The 15,487-nt window shown below is 41.7% G+C and overlaps 1 protein-coding gene across 2 annotated transcripts in view; it reads left to right on the plus strand.

The window, feature by feature from the left end:
• The first annotated feature begins 2,552 nt into the window (after positions 1-2,552).
• LOC308341237 (acyl-protein thioesterase 1) overlaps positions 2,553-15,487 on the plus strand; it is a 91,300-nt gene continuing 78,365 nt past the window's right edge. For both annotated transcript variants that reach the window (XM_080801041.1, XM_080801040.1), the window contains exons 1-2: positions 2,553-2,785; positions 3,688-3,719. In XM_080801041.1, coding sequence (XP_080657167.1) covers positions 2,717-2,785; positions 3,688-3,719 — 101 coding nt within the window. In that variant the 5' untranslated portion in view covers positions 2,553-2,716. The remainder of the gene's footprint in view (positions 2,786-3,687; positions 3,720-15,487) is intronic.

The raw sequence follows: 15,487 nt of genomic DNA on the forward strand, positions 1-15,487 counted from the left end.
CATAAAATAATTCATATAACAAAATGGCATATACCATTCCTATTCACTTAACTTGACATTTCTGTGTGCTGGTGGCTTCATGCTTTTCCTGATGTAGGTCTGGTATATTCTTGCCCAATTTTTCCTGAATATGTTTTTTAAAACTTTTATCGTGGATATTTTTTTCTTCCATTACTTACTCTAACCAGCTAGTATTTCTAGCTAGAAAAACTACTCGTTTTTGTATATTGATTTAGTAATTAGTTATATTGCATAATTGTCTTGTAAATTTTAAATAGCTTTTGTTAAATTTTCCCTTTGTGTGGAAAACAATGGCAAAGAAAAAAATAAATTTCCTTACTACCTACAGCCACTTGACAATTCCTGGGAAACCGGTAGAGCTACTTTCCTCTGGGAGCTCAGCTGCCTCTATGTTAAAATTTTTTGCTAAGGGCAAAAGGCAATCTTTCCTTAACATTATCCCAACCCCCAGGATCCCGTAAGTCTACTTTAACATATAAAAATTCCTCTGGAAAATTCCTTTATCTCTACACCCCTAGATACATGTTAGCAATCATTTCCTAAACATATGACCCCACTGATATACATCTGAAGGGTCTCATGACTAGGGTTTTACTAGACAGTAATAAATGATCTTTTCCTAACCATAGCTTGAGCCCCCCGCCCCCCCACCCTCCACCACCCCTCCTCTCCCCAGGCTTTCACAAAACCACCTTTTTGCACCATATCCGTCTCAAGATTTTTTTCTTGGCCATCTCCTACAAACCCCAACCATTTCCTACATCATAGTCATCTGAAAATAATTATAATTTTGTCTTTTTTCAGTTATATTTATTTCATTCCTTTACCTGAGGAAGAGAGATCACAAAGTTACTTAGAACACAAGTTCTTGGGGCACCTGGGTGGCTCAGTGGGTTAAAGCCTCTGCGTCTCCCTGCTTGGCGGGGAGCCTGCTTCCCCCTCTCTCTCTCTGCCTGCCTCTCTGCCTACTTGTGATCTCTGTCTGTCAAATAAATAAATAAAAAGATATCTCAAGCCAAGAACTTTGATTAAAAAAAAAAAAACACAAGTTCTAAGAACTCGTGCTTAGACACAAAGAACACAATGTTACTTAGACAATGTAGGACTTGGGAGAATCTTGCAGAATAGGGAAAGAGGGACGGGTGACTGAAATACATCAGATTGAGCTGTCGTACTCCCCACTATTGGAAGTTAATTGTTAGAACCCGTGGGTGGCCCCTGGAACTCTACATACCACATCATAGAAAAATTCGCATACTAGGGAACAAGTTATGTTCACAGTAACAGCCACAGACAGTTTTTCTCTGTTTATATTACAACTAAATACTTAAAAGCCTGACATAAACACATGTAATCCAAGGTGAAATAAGTCACATTATCATTTTCTTTTTTTTTTTTAAAGATTTTATTTATTTATTTGACAGACAGAGATCACAAGTAGGCAGAGAGGCAGGCAGAGAGAGAGGAGGAAGCAGGCTCCCTGTTGAGCAGAGAGCCCCATGCGGGGCTTGATCCCAGGACCCTGAGATCATGACCCGAGCCGAAGGCAGAGGCTGTAACCCACTGAGCCACCCAGGCGCCCCCACATTATCATTTTTTTTTTTTTTTGAAGGTCAAGCAAAGCTTTATTTCCCACATTATCATTTTCAATAAATCAGCATCAATTTACCATTTCTGAATTCTCAGCACTTAAAACCACAATAAGAGTCATAAAAAATAGTACGAATAAGATTCCCCAAACCTCCAGCATCTGGTTATCATGTGAATTAAAGTAGAGTGAGTTTTTTAAAGCCTTTTTTTTGGTTCACCAACTTCCTTCCCTGTCTTATACTACCCCCCAGTGATTGTATACATCTTTTAAGTTTCTCCACTGAATTCTTCTGAAGGTCAGGGCATTTTGCCTTTAAGCGTTTCAGTCTCTTATCCCCTCACAAATCCTACCGCGTGTTTGATATGCTTTGAGCTCTCCCCGCCCCCCAACACCCAGTACAGAAAAGGGGCCATCCAGTCTCGTGCTTAAATCGGTACAGTGTCAATACCCGTCAGTCATAAACTGTGGATCCTCGATGCAACTGATTTCCTTTCCCGCTGAGGTTTAAAGGAGCAGGGGAATCGACCCCCAAACTACACACTGGTAAAGCCCCAATGGAAATAAAGCAAAAGCTCAACCGGCCTTTCTCAGGCCGGTTCTTCCTGGCCCTTACGAACGAGTATACCCTCCACATTAGGAAACAAAGGAGTATCTGCGGCTGGATACGACTGCCTTTGGGGATAATTCTTTTCACCACGCGGTCCCAAGAGCGGAAGATAAAGCCAAGGCTCCAGGGACCACGCTACCCGCCTGGGCCTGAGAGTCTTCCAGCAGGGGGGCCACCCGCACCTAGCTAGCGCGGGCCGCGGAGCAGGAGAAGGTCAGCTCCGGTCGCTTCTCGTTCGCAGCCAATCAGCGGAAGGAGATGCCGGGCATTGTGACACACCGAGGAGAGGGCGGCGGGGGCGGGGCAGGCTGATAGGCCCCTCCGAGCGCGGGCACGCGGAACCGGCGCAAGGCGGCGCGGCGCCTCATTGGCGCGCTCGCGCCTGAGCGCGCGCCCGGAGGGGCGGGCCGGGACTCGCCTCTCGCACGCCCTTGGGCCGGGGCCGGGCGCCCGCTGTCCGTTTTGCCTCCAGCGCGCGCAGTCAGTGGAGCTGGTGTATGTGCGGCAATAACATGTCTGCCCCGCTTCCCGCCACCGTGCCCGCCGTCCGGAAAGCCACCGCTGCGGTGAGTGGCGGCAAGTAGGGTTCGGAGGAGCCTCTCGGCCCGCTGCTGGCTACCGCCTTTGGCGCGGGTTTGGCGTCGCAGGCTGGTGGGCGACCGGTGGGTGGGGACGCTCTGCCCTGCGGTGTGCGGAGGGAGTGTGGTGAGGTGGGGAGGCTGGCCCGCCGCCTGTCGGTGCTGTCTCGAGAGAGCGCTGGGTTCGCGCCCGGGGTGGGGGATTCGCGTCCCACTCCTCCCCTCCCACCCCCCACAAGCAGCCCCCGACCCCGAGTCGTCCTCCGCATTGCGGAGTGAGTGCGGCCCGCGGGACCCCCGGACCTTCCCCACCCCCACCCCGGTCCCGGCTTGGAGGCGCTGGCGTTAGTGGAGAGGCGCCCTAACAAGAGGTGGCTTTATCTCATGTTTCTGTCTCGTTTGTGGATGAGAGAATGATTTTCTTGCCTTGCACTCTTGTTCTAAATTAAAGAAGTTGGAAGATTCCGTGTCTCACAAAATCAGAGGTGCTTTTTTTTTTTTTTCCTAATGTAACTTGTGTATGAGGATCTCAAACTTGTTTTTAAACCACCCCCCTCCTTTTTGCGATGGAAAACTTCTACAGCTTTTGTGAGAGACTTTAGTGGTTTGACTAGAAAGAGACAAACTCTTTTTCTTCGAATGTAGTTGGTGATCATTGGCATTTAATGTCTGAGACCTCTTTAAGCGCTAAAACGCAACGTTATCTTAGGAATTCAAGGAGAGAAGTTAAAGATTTTTGTTATTGAAGAGGTCTGTAGAGATTAACTAACTTGCTGAGCGCAGTGCTCTGTAATTGTAGTATCCACCTTAACCAAAGCTTCAGTGTGTAAGAACAGTTCCGTGTGGGTTTATTTAGGCATTGCTTATTAATTTTTCCTCTTCTCTTATAGGTGATTTTCCTTCATGGATTGGGAGATACAGGGTAGGTACCCTTATTCGTGACAGTAATGAAATGGGGTGATGCAACTGTATACTATGAAAAGTTCAATTTTAAGGACTCTAGGAATGTAGAAAAGAAGATTGGTAGTCCTACTTACAATCCAAGAATAAGATACAACTTCTTCTTTTTTGAAAACTCCCAGAATTTTTCTCTTATCATCTTAAATTTCTCATTTTTCAGCTCATGTTCCTGGAACATATTAAAATTACAAACTCCTTGAATTGCTGTGGGTATTAGATGCCGGAGGTGGGTAGAATGTTTGTAGAGACTGTGCAACTGAGAGCTCTACAGGAGTTAAAATTTCAGGGCAGGTTGAGAAGTAGTTGATTTTGATAAGGAAGTAATAGCAATATGAGGTATACAGCATTCTGATTGAGTGCTTAGGTAGTCCCTTAAAAGAAAAAAGCAGGGGCACCTGGGTGGCTCAGTGGGTTAAGGCCTCTGCCTTTGGCTGAGGTCATGATCCCAGGGTTCTGGGATCGAGCCCCATGTCTGGGCTCTCTGCTCAGCAGGGAGCCTGCTTCTCCCTCTCTCTCTCTGCCTGCCTCTCTTCCTACTTGTGATCTCTGCCTGTTAAAATAATTAAATAAAAATCTTTAAAAAAAAATAAAATAAAAAAAAAAGAAAAAAGCAGTGGAAGTGCAGAAGAGGCCACTGAAAGATTTGGAGTCTGATCAAACGAATTTTGTTTTGCTAACTTTAGATATATGATTTATCTTTCCCTTAGGCTTTTTCTCTATTGAGATGTTTTGTTTTTAATTTAAAGCTGTGATTATCAGGCCACCTGGCTGGCTCAGTCGGTAGAGCTTGCAGCCCTTGGTCCCAGGCTGGTGAGTTCAAGCCCCACAATGGTTATGGAGCAATAACAAGCCGTGATTTTCTTTCTTTCTTTTTTTTTGTTTTTTTTTTTTAAATTTTATTTATTTATTTGACAGAGATCACAAGTAGGCAGAGGGGCAGGCACAGAGAGAGAGGAGGAAGCAGGCTCCTTGCTGAGCAGAGAGCCCAATGCGCTCAATCCCAGGACTCTGGGATCAAGACTTGAGCCGCAGGCAGAGGCTTTAACCCACTGAGCCACCCAGGCGCCCCGGTGATTCCTAATCTTTAACGCCTACTAAGGAGAAGTACATGACACATAACCTTGTATGGAGTTAGGGAAAAGATTGCGGGACTCTTGCTGGCAATCAGGTAGTCCTGTGAAAATGACAGACCTATTTTACGATTTAACTGAAGAGGCTCAGGGAAGCTCTCTTTTACAACCAAACCCTTCTTGTTGCTGAGAGTTAGGTAGAGAGTTGCTACCCTGTAGCTTTCCCATCAGGGAGATCCAGACCTGAATAATCAGTCCAAGAGAAGCAAGCTTCAGTGTAGGAAGGTTCTTTGTGGACCCCAAATTAGCCAGATTCCAGCACTGAAATTGAAGAGTGAACACGATGAAGGAAATGATATTAAAAATACCAAGAGCATCCATGACATCTTGACTAAAAATTAAGTTTATATAAAAATTAAAGGTCTCCAATTCTAAAAATACTTTGTGAGATAGTACTAAAGAAAAACTGACTCAGAGTTTCTGGATTGCTCAGTTGGTTAAGCATCTGAATGAATCAGGCTGATGAGATGAAGCCCTCCATTGGGGGGAGACCATGGAATCTGCTTAAGATTCTCTCTCTCTCCCTCTGCTCCCCACCCATCTTTCTCTTTCTCTCTCTCCCCCTCTCTAAAAAAAAAAGGCCAAAAAAAAAAAAAAAAAAGAATGAAGAAGAAGAAGAAAACCTGACTCTAAGTTTGTTCCATGTTTATATTTGTCAGGTTAACTTGGAGGATGATGGGGATTAAGTGATTCAGTTTGTTGCTATTAAAATGGGCAGCTTTTGCCCTTTCTTTGGTTAAGGCTCTTTTTTGTAGAACTAGCCAAAGTGTACCATCTGGTAACTTAGGTTTCAAGGTCTGTGTCTTTTATTTTTTTATATTTATTTATTTATTTATTTATTTGACAGACAGAGATTACAAGTAGGCAGAGAGGCAGGCAGAGAGAGGGAGAGGAGGAAGCAGGCTCCCTCCTGAGCAGAGAGCCCGATGCGGGGCTCAATCCCAGGACCCTGGGATCATGACCTGAGCTGAAGGCAGAGGCTTTAACCCACTGAGCCACCCAGGTGCCCCAAGGTCTGTGTCTTTTAGATTCCCCATGAAAAAGTTGGTGGCCAAATAAAATTGAAAGACCTGTATAATTATTTTGTCAATTCTAATATGTAATTTTCCTTGTATTTTTAAGTTTCTGAGATTGGTGCTCATTTTACTACATGTATGTTTATTGTGGTGATGATTTTTTTTCCTTAAAAATCTATTTTTTCAGTGGTTCCTCTCTTATGTCTTAGTGTCTAGGAAATATGATATGGCATATTCTCCTCCTGAAAAAGCTTACAGCATATGCAGTAGAATGTTTAAAGCTCTGAAAAGTTTTATTTTAAAGAAATATGACAACCAAAGTGTTCCTAGTAACCTGTATAATTAACTGTGAAACTAGTATTCAAATTAATATATTTTCTTATTTATTTATTTAAAATATTTTGTTTATTTATTTGACAGAGAGAGATCACAAGTAGAGAGAGAGGCAGACAGAGAGAGAGAGAAGGAGGAGGAAGTAGGCTCCCTGCCAAGCAGAGAGCCCAATGCGGGACTGGATCCCAGGACCCTGAGATCATGACCTGAGCCAAAGGCAGAGGCTTAACCCACTGAGCCACCTAGGCGCCCTCAAATTAATATATTTTAGACTATACTGTATGGCATGAGATAGATCACAGTTTTCCTTCTAAAGTAAAACTGACTTGTTATGATTATGAAAATGTTATATTTGTATTATAAAAAAATTCAAACTGTAAGTATGAGAATGAGAATTGGTTGAAATCCTAAAACCTAGAGATATTTGTTTTTGATAGCATTTTAAAAAATGTTTTATTTTGAATTATTTTCAAATTTATGGAAAAGTTCCAAGAATAAAGATTTCTCAATACCTTTTACTCAGATCCACTGATCTCTGTTTACTGAATGTGTTACTGTATTTGCTGAAATCCCTGAGAGTAAATTGCAGTTACCTTGATTCTTTTTGTTTGTTTGTTTATTTGACAGAGATAGAGTCAGCCAGAGAGGGAACACAAGCAGGGGGAGTGGGAGAGAGAGAAGCATGCCTTCTGCAGGGCGGTTAGTCCAGACCCGGAGCTTGATCCCAGGATCCCGGGATCATGACATGAGCCAAAGGCAGATGCTTAATAATTAAGCCACCTAGTCATCCCTACCTTGATCCTTTATTTCCACACCTTAGCATGTATTCCCTAAGAACAAGCAGAGTCTCTTGTGTAACCACAGAAGAGTTATCACATTCAGGAAATTTAGCCCTTAGTTAATATCATCTAACATACTACATATTCAGACTTTGCAAACTGTCCCAGTAATGTCCTTTATAGTAATCCCCTCTCTTTGGAATCCAATTCCCAGTCACACATTGCATTTAGCTGTTACATCTGTTAAGTTAGGAACAATTCCTCAGCTCTTCTTTGTCTTTCATGACATTGACATTTGCAGAGATGAGGGTAGTCCCTGAGATTAGGTTTATTTGCCATTTCCTCATGATTAGATTCATTAGATTAGTTTATGCACTTCTGGTACAAATTCCATATAGGCGATATGTCCTGTTCAGTGCATCATGTTAGGAGACAGATGATAGCCTTTGTCCCATTACTGATGCTAACTTGGATCACTTGATTAAAGTGGTATTTTCCAGGTTTCTCTGCTGCAGTTATTTTCCCTTTGTAGTTAAAAATAAGCAAGTTGTAGGGAAATACTTTCAGACTTTGTAAATTGTATGATAAACTTTCATCCAATATTTTCAGCATCCATTGGTGATTCTTGTTTGACTCAATTGTTAACATGATATGATTGTCTAAGTCTGTCACACTTTATTAGTTTACTCCTCCCCATTTAATACAGACTAGATTTGTGTAATGAGTTATATTTCATCATTGTTACTGTTTTAAAATTTTTAACTTTTTCTTTTAAAATAACTTCAGATTTACATAAATATTGCAGAAATAGTATTCAGATCTGTTCATACCCTTTCAGATTACCCAATTGTTAACATTTCTTTTTTTTTTTTTTTTAAAGATTTTATTTATTTATTTGACAGACAGAGCTCACAAGTAGGCAGAGAGGCAGGCAGAGAGAGAGGAGGAAGCAGGCTCCCCGCGGAGCAGAGAGCTTGATGTGGGGCTTGATCCCAGGATCCTGGGATCATGACCCGAGCCGAAGGCAGAGGCTTAACCCACTGAGCCACCCAGGTGCCCCATCAATTGTTAACATTTCTGAAACATTTGGGTGTTATTAGAAATATTGCCTCATTACTCCATAAAATTTTAGTGTGTGTTTTGTAAGCACAGGGACATTTCCACATGACCACAGTATAACCATTCATCAGGAAGTTAACATTGATCTAATGCTATCATCAAATTTCTTGGTTCTGTCGCATTTTCTTGGTTTGACCCAGTCATGGCCTTTTATGGGCCCAGGATCCAATCCAGGATCACATGTTGCATTCAGTTATCATGTGTCCTTAGTGTTTCCTTCAGTCTAGAGCAGTCTTTCCTTGCCTCGCATGACCTTTACTTTGTAGACTGTCCTTCAGTTTAGGTTTTTGTGATGTCTCCTGACTTAAGCTTTTTTTTTTTTTTTTTTAAACATTTTACTTATTTATTTCACAGACAGAGATTACAAGTAGGCAGAGAGGCAGGCAGAGAGAGAGGGGGAAACAGGCTCCCTGCCGAGCAGAGAGCCCAATGCGGGGCTTGATCCCAGGACCCTGGGATCATGACCTGAGCTGAAAGCAGAGGCTTTAACCCACTGAGCCACCCAGGTGCCCCTGAATTAAGCTTTTTTGACAGGAATATCACAGAGATGTTGCTATGTTCGTCTCAGAGGATTGTATCACTATGTTGATTTTCATTCCTTTACTGATAATGTTACATTTTTTCACCTGGTTAAGGTGGTGTTTGCCCCGTTTCTCCACGGTAAAATTCATAAGGGTATTTACTTAAAAATATTTTGTGTGGAGATGCTTTGATATTATGAAAACATATTTCTCACTAAATTTTAACCTACGGATTTAGTGTCTTAATGATTTTTATCTGTATCTATTATTGTGATAGTTTCAGATAATGATCTTTTAAAAAAAAATCCTTCATTCTAGATTTATTCATTGACAGCTCTCCCATCTTTATTTATTAGGTTTGCATGTATTCATATTAGTGTCAAATCAGGACAGACTCTTGGATTGCTCTTTTACTCTGAGGGTTACAAACTGTTAAATCGGTCATATATATATTTTTTTAATATTTTATTTATTTATTTATTTGACAGACAGAGATCACAAGTAGGCAGAGAGGCAGGCAGAGAGAGGGGGAAGCAGGCTCCCTGCTGAGCAGAGAGCCCGATGCGGGGCTCGATCCCAGGACTCTGAGATCATGACCTGAGCTGAAGGCAGAGGCTTAACCCCCTGAGCCACCCAGGCGCCCCATATCGGTCATATTTTTGATGGTCACGTCATCCTATACTTGGCTAATAGAAGCCCCTTCATCCTGTTCTGATATCTTTGGGACATGCCCCGTCGTTCTTTGAGCACTTATTGCTTTCCAGTGCAGCAAGGTCTTTTCCACGATCATCTTATATTTTTCCTGCTTCAGTCCTGGGATTCAGCCATTTTTTTCAAGAGCCCTGGTTCCTTTAAGTTAGAAAATATTCAGGCACCAAAATCTGGGTGCTTTATGTGCTAATTGGTAGAATCATTACTTCTAGATCCTTTCAATGGACAGAGCAAGGAGTGTAGCTACATTAACATACATGTGTAGGCACACATCTATATCAATTTAGATATTTTCATATATTAAAATTGAGGAAAAGGCAAAGGATTCTCCCCTATTCTGATTCCTCCAGTTGTAGTCAGCACCACTGGGTTTATTCTAGCCTTCCCCCCTTTCCATATTTGTAATTCTGTGAGAAACCTTGCTTCTGTTCTGGCAGTTCTGGCCAGAAGTGCACTGTGGCATTGCTTCCCACCCCTCTAGGTGTCCCAGCCCACAGCTTTGCTTCAAACTGGTAACAACTCCCTCATCTTACCCCCATCCCAGCTGACACCTGAAAGCTCAGTTTCAGTTAAGGGGAGCAGGAAGGAGAAAAGGCCATGTGGAAATCTTGGCCTTCTTGTAAACTTATCCTTCCTTTCATATATTCCAGGAGTTACTGGTCTGTGTTACCAATCTATGTGTGAGTTATCTAGGCTGTAGAGATTGTAAAGCTTAGAGAACAAAGTTTCAGAAGAAAAAAAAATAAAAATAAAAATAAAGTTTCAAAGACAGAACCTGGTTAAGTAGATTAAGCCTTACTGAGAGATCAATACAGAGAGTATTGAAAATAATATTGAATTGGCAACATGGGTATATTTTATGACCATTTGTTTGCCAGTCCTTTTATAATCAAGAACTAAGAGAATTATAGAATGTTATTTGGAGATCGTTTAGTTAATAAGGACTAGGAAACTGTTCAACTAGTTTAAGCAAAAAGTGGTATTTATGGAAGGACATAAGGATAGCTGTCTTGTATATAAACTCCATGAAGGCAAAGATTTTTTTTTTTATTTCCTTGATATATAACTGACATGCTATAAAATTCACCTGAGAACACAGATATTTTCTATTTAACTTAACACTGCATCCCCACGGCTTGGACAGTACTGGATATGTAGAACAACTATCCATTGAGCAAATGAATGAGGAATTAAGGAGGAAAACACGTAATGATAATTAGTCATGAAGTATATTGTTTTCCTAGGGCTGCCATAGTTAAAAACTGTATGGCTTCAAGCAACAGAAAATTATCTGCACAGTTAAATAGGCTAGCAGTTCAAAATCAAGGTGTCAGAAGGACTATATGAACTCCCTCAAAGGCTTTAGGGGAGAATTCTTTGCCTTTTCCAGGTTTGATGGCTCCTGGCATTCTTCGGCTTGTGGCAGTATACTTCCAATCTCTGCCTCCCTCAGACATGACCTTTTTGCTATTTATCTTTGCTATTTATCATTGTTCTGTTCTGTTCTTTTCTCCTTTCTTCCTTTTGTTTTGTTTTGTTTTATTTTCCCGTTCCTTTCTTCCTTCCTTCCTTCCTTTCTTTTTTATTTCTCATATCTAATAAGGACACCAGTTACTAGATTTTTTTTTATGGTTGATATGTTATATTGACAGGCCATTTGGATGGCTTTTTTTTTTTTTTTGTAAAGATTTAATTTATTCATTTGACAGAGAGAGAGAGAGAGATCACAAGTAGGCAGAGAAACAGGCAGAGAGAGAAGGGGGGAAGCAGGTTCCCTGCTGAGCAGAGAGGCTGATGTGGGGCTCAACCCCAGGACCCTAAGATCATGACCTGAGCCAAAGGCAGAGGCTTAACCCACTGAGCCACTCAGGCGCCCCTTGGATAGCCTTTAACAAAATAATCAGCTCTCCCAAACATCCAGAGGTTTGTTTTTTTTTAATTAAAAAAAAAATGAAACATATATAATGTATTATTGGCCGCAGGGGTCCAGGTCTGTGAATCGTCAGGCTTACATACTTCACAGCACTCACCATAGCACATACCCTCGACAATGTCCCTAACCCAGCCCTACTCAGTTTGTTTTGTGAGATTAAGAGTTTCTTATGGTTTGTCTCCCTCCCAGTCCCATCTTGTTTCATTTTTTCCTTTCCCACCCCCCAAACCCCCGACTTTGCTTCTCAGATTCCTCATATCAGGGAGATCATGTGATAATTGTCTTTCTCTGATTGACTTATTTCGCTCAGCATTATACCCTCTAATTCCATCCATGTCATTGCAAATGGCAAGATTTCATTTCTTTTGATGGCTGCGTAGTATTCCATTGTGTATATATACACCACATCTTTATCCATTCATTTGTTGATGGACATTTAGGTTCTTTACGTAGTTTGGCTGTTGTGGACATTGCTGCTATAAACATTCAGGTGCACATGCCCATTCGGATCACTACATTGGGTATCTTTAGGGTAAATACTCAGTAGTGTGATTGCTGGGTCATAGGGTAGCTCTATTTTCAACTTTTTGAGGAACCTCCATGCTGTTTTCCAGAGTGGCTGCACCAGCTTGCATTCCCACCGACAGTGTAGGAGGGTTCACCTTTCTCCGCATCCTCGCCAACATCTTTGTTTCCTGACTTGTTAATTTTAGCCATTCTGACTGGTGTGAGGTGGTATCTTATTGTGGTTTTGATTTGTATTTCCCTGATGCCAAGTGACGTGGATCACTTTTTCATGTGTCTGTTGGCCATCTGGATGTCGTCTTTTTTATTAAATTTTTTTTTTTTAAGATTTTATTTATTTGACAGAGAGAGATCACAAGTAAGCAGAGAGAGAGAGGGAAGCAGGCTCCCCGCTGAGCAGAGAGCCCGATGCGGGACTCGATCCCAGAACCCTGAGATCATGACCCGAGCCGAAGGCAGCAGCTTAACCCACTGAGCCACCTGGGTGCCCCTGGATGTCTTCTTTGTAGAAAGGTCTGTCCATGTCCTCTGCCCATTTCTTGATTTAAGTTCTGTATAGATTTTGGATACTAGCCCTTTATCTGATAATGTCGTTTGCAAACATCTTCTCCCATTCTGTCAGTTATCTTTTGGTTTTGTTGACTGTTTCCTTTGTTGTGCAAAAGCTTTTGATCTTAAAGTCCCAATAGTTCATTTTTGCCCTTGCTTCCCTTGCCATTGCTGATGTTTCTAGGAAGAAGTTGCTGTGGCTGAGGTCAAAAAGGTTGCTGCCTGTGTTCTCGAGGATTTTGATGGATTCCTTTCTCACATTGAGGTCTTTCATCCTTTTTTTTTTTTAAGATTTATTTATTTATTTGACAGAGAGAGATCACAAGTAGGCAGATAGGCAGGCAAAGAGAGAGAGAGAGGGAAGCAGGCTCCCTGCTGAGCAGAGAGCCCAATGTGGGACTCGATCCCAGGACCCTAAGATCATGACCTGAGCCAAAGGCAGCGGCTTAACCCACTGAGCCACCCAGGCGCCCCTCTTTCATCCATTTTGAGTCTATTTTCATGTGTGGTGTAAGGAAATGGTCCAATTTCATTTTTCTGCATGTGGCTGTCCAATTTTCCCAGCAGCATTTGTTGAAGAGACTGTCTTTTTTCCATTGGACTTTCTTTCCTACTTTGTCAAAGATTAGTTGACCATAGAGTTGAGGGTCTATTTCTGGGCTCTCTATTTTGTTCCATTGATCTGTGTGTCTGTTTTTGTGCCAGTACCATACTGTCTTGATGATTACAGCTTTGTAATAGAGCTTGAAGTCTGTAATTGTGATGCCATCAACTTTGGCTTTCTTTTTCCTCATTCCTCTGGCTATTCGAGGTCTTTTCTGGTTCCATATAAATTTTAGGATTATTTATTCCATTTCTTGGAAAAAAATGATGGTATTTTGAGAGGGATGGCATTAAACATGTAGATTGCTTTATGTAGCATAGACATTTTCACAATATTTATTCTTCTAATCCATGAGCATGGGATGTTTTTCCATTTCTTTGTGTCTTCTTTACTTTCTTTCATGAGTACTTCATACTTTTCTGAGTATAGATTCTTTGCTTCTTTGGTTAGGTTTATTCCTAGCTATCTTATGGTTTTGGGTGCAATTATAAATGGGATCAACTCCTTAATTTCTCTTTCTTCTGTCTTGTTGTTGTTGTAGAGAAATGCAACTGATTTCTATGCATTGATTTTATATCCTGACACTTTATTGAATTCCTGTACAAGTGCTAGCAGATTTGGAGTGAAGTCTTTTGGGTGTTCTACATAAAGTATCATATCATCTGCAAAGAGTGATAGTTTGACTACTTCTTTGCTGATTTGGATGCCTTTAATTTCTTTTTGTTGTCTGATTGGTGAGGCTAGGACCTGTAGTACTGTGTTGAATATCAGTGGTGATAATGGACATTCCTGCCGTGTTCCTGACCTTAGCAGTAAAGCTCTCAGTTTTTCTCCATTGAGAATGATATTTGCAGTGGGTTTTTCATAGATGGCTCTGATGATATTGAGGTATGTACCCTCTATCCCTACACTTTTTTTTTTTTTAAAGATTTTATTTATTTGACAGAGATCGCAAGTAGGTAGAGAGGCAGGCAGAGAGAAAGGAAGGGAAGCAAGCTCCCTGCTGAGCAGAGAGCCTGATGCGGGGCTCGATCCCAGGACCCTGGGATCATGACCTGAGCCGAAGGCAGAGGCTTTAACCCACTGAGCCACCCAGGTGCCCCATATCCATATACTTTGAAGAGTTTTGATCAAGAAAGGATTCTGTACTTTGTCAAATGCTTTTTCAGCATCTGTTCAGAGTATCATATGGTTCTTGTTCTTTCTTTTATTAATGCATTGTATCACATTGATTGATTTGTGGATGTTGAACCAACCTTGCAACCCTGGAATAAATCCCACTTCGTCATGGTGAATATCCTTTTATTTTATTTTATAGATTTTATTTATTTATTTGAAAGAGAGAGAGATCACAAGTAGGCAGAGAGGCAGGCAGAGAGAGGGGGAAGCAGGCTCCCTGCCAAGCAGAGAGCCCAATGCGGAGCCTGGTCCCAGGACCCTGAGATCATGACCTGAACCGAAGGCAAAGGCTTAACCCACTGAGCCACCCAGGCACCCCTGAATAATCCTTTTAATGTACCGTTGGATCCTATTGGCTATTATTTTGGTGAGAATTTTCGCATCTGTGTTCATCAAGGATATTGGTCTGTAGTTTTCTTTTTTGATGGGTTCTTTGTCTGGTTTTAGGATCAAGATAATGCTGGCCTCATAAAATGAGTTTGGAAGTTTTCATTCCATTTCTATTTTTTGGAACAATTTCAGGAGAATAGGTATTAATTCTTCTTTAAATGTTTGTTAGAATTCCCCTGGGAAGCCGTCTGGCCCTGGGCTCTTGTTTGTTGGGAGATTTCTGAGGACTGCTTCAATCTCCTTAACTGGTTATGGGTCTGTTCAGGTTTTCTATGTCTTCCTGGTTCAGTTTTGGTAGTTTATCCATCTCTAGGAATGCATCCTTTTCTTCCAGATTGTCAGATTTACTGGCATATGTTTGCTCATAATATGCTCTTATAATTGTATTTCATTGGTGTTGGTTGTGATCTCTCCTCTTTCATTCATGATGATTTTATTTATTTGGGTCCTTTCTCTTTTCTTTTCTTTTTTTTTTTTTAAAGATTTTATTTATTTATTTGACAGACAGAGATCACAAGTAGGCAGAAAGGCAGGCAGAGAGAGAGAGGGGGAAGCAGGCTCCCTGCTGAGCAGACAGCCTGATGCGGGGCTCGATCCCAGGACCCTGGGACCATGATCTGAGCCGAAGGCAGCGGCTTAACCCACTGAGCCACCCAGGCGCCCCTCCTTTCTCTTTTCTGTTTGGTAAGTCTGGCTAGGGGTTTATCAATCTTATTAATTCTTTTTTTTTTTTTTAAAGATTTTATTTATTTATTTGACAGAGAGATCACAAGTACGCAGGCAGGCAGAGAGAGAGGAGGAAGCAGGCTACCTGCTGAGCAGAGAGCCCGATGCGGGGCTCAATCCCAGGACCCTGGGATCATGACCTGAGCCGAAGGCAGAGGCTCAACCCACTGAGCCACCCAGGCGCCCCTTATTAATTCTTTAAAAGAACCAGCTCC

The sequence above is a fragment of the Martes martes genome (genome assembly GCF_963455335.1).
Source record: "Martes martes genome assembly, chromosome: 4".
In the NCBI taxonomy this organism is placed as follows: domain Eukaryota; kingdom Metazoa; phylum Chordata; class Mammalia; order Carnivora; family Mustelidae; genus Martes; species Martes martes.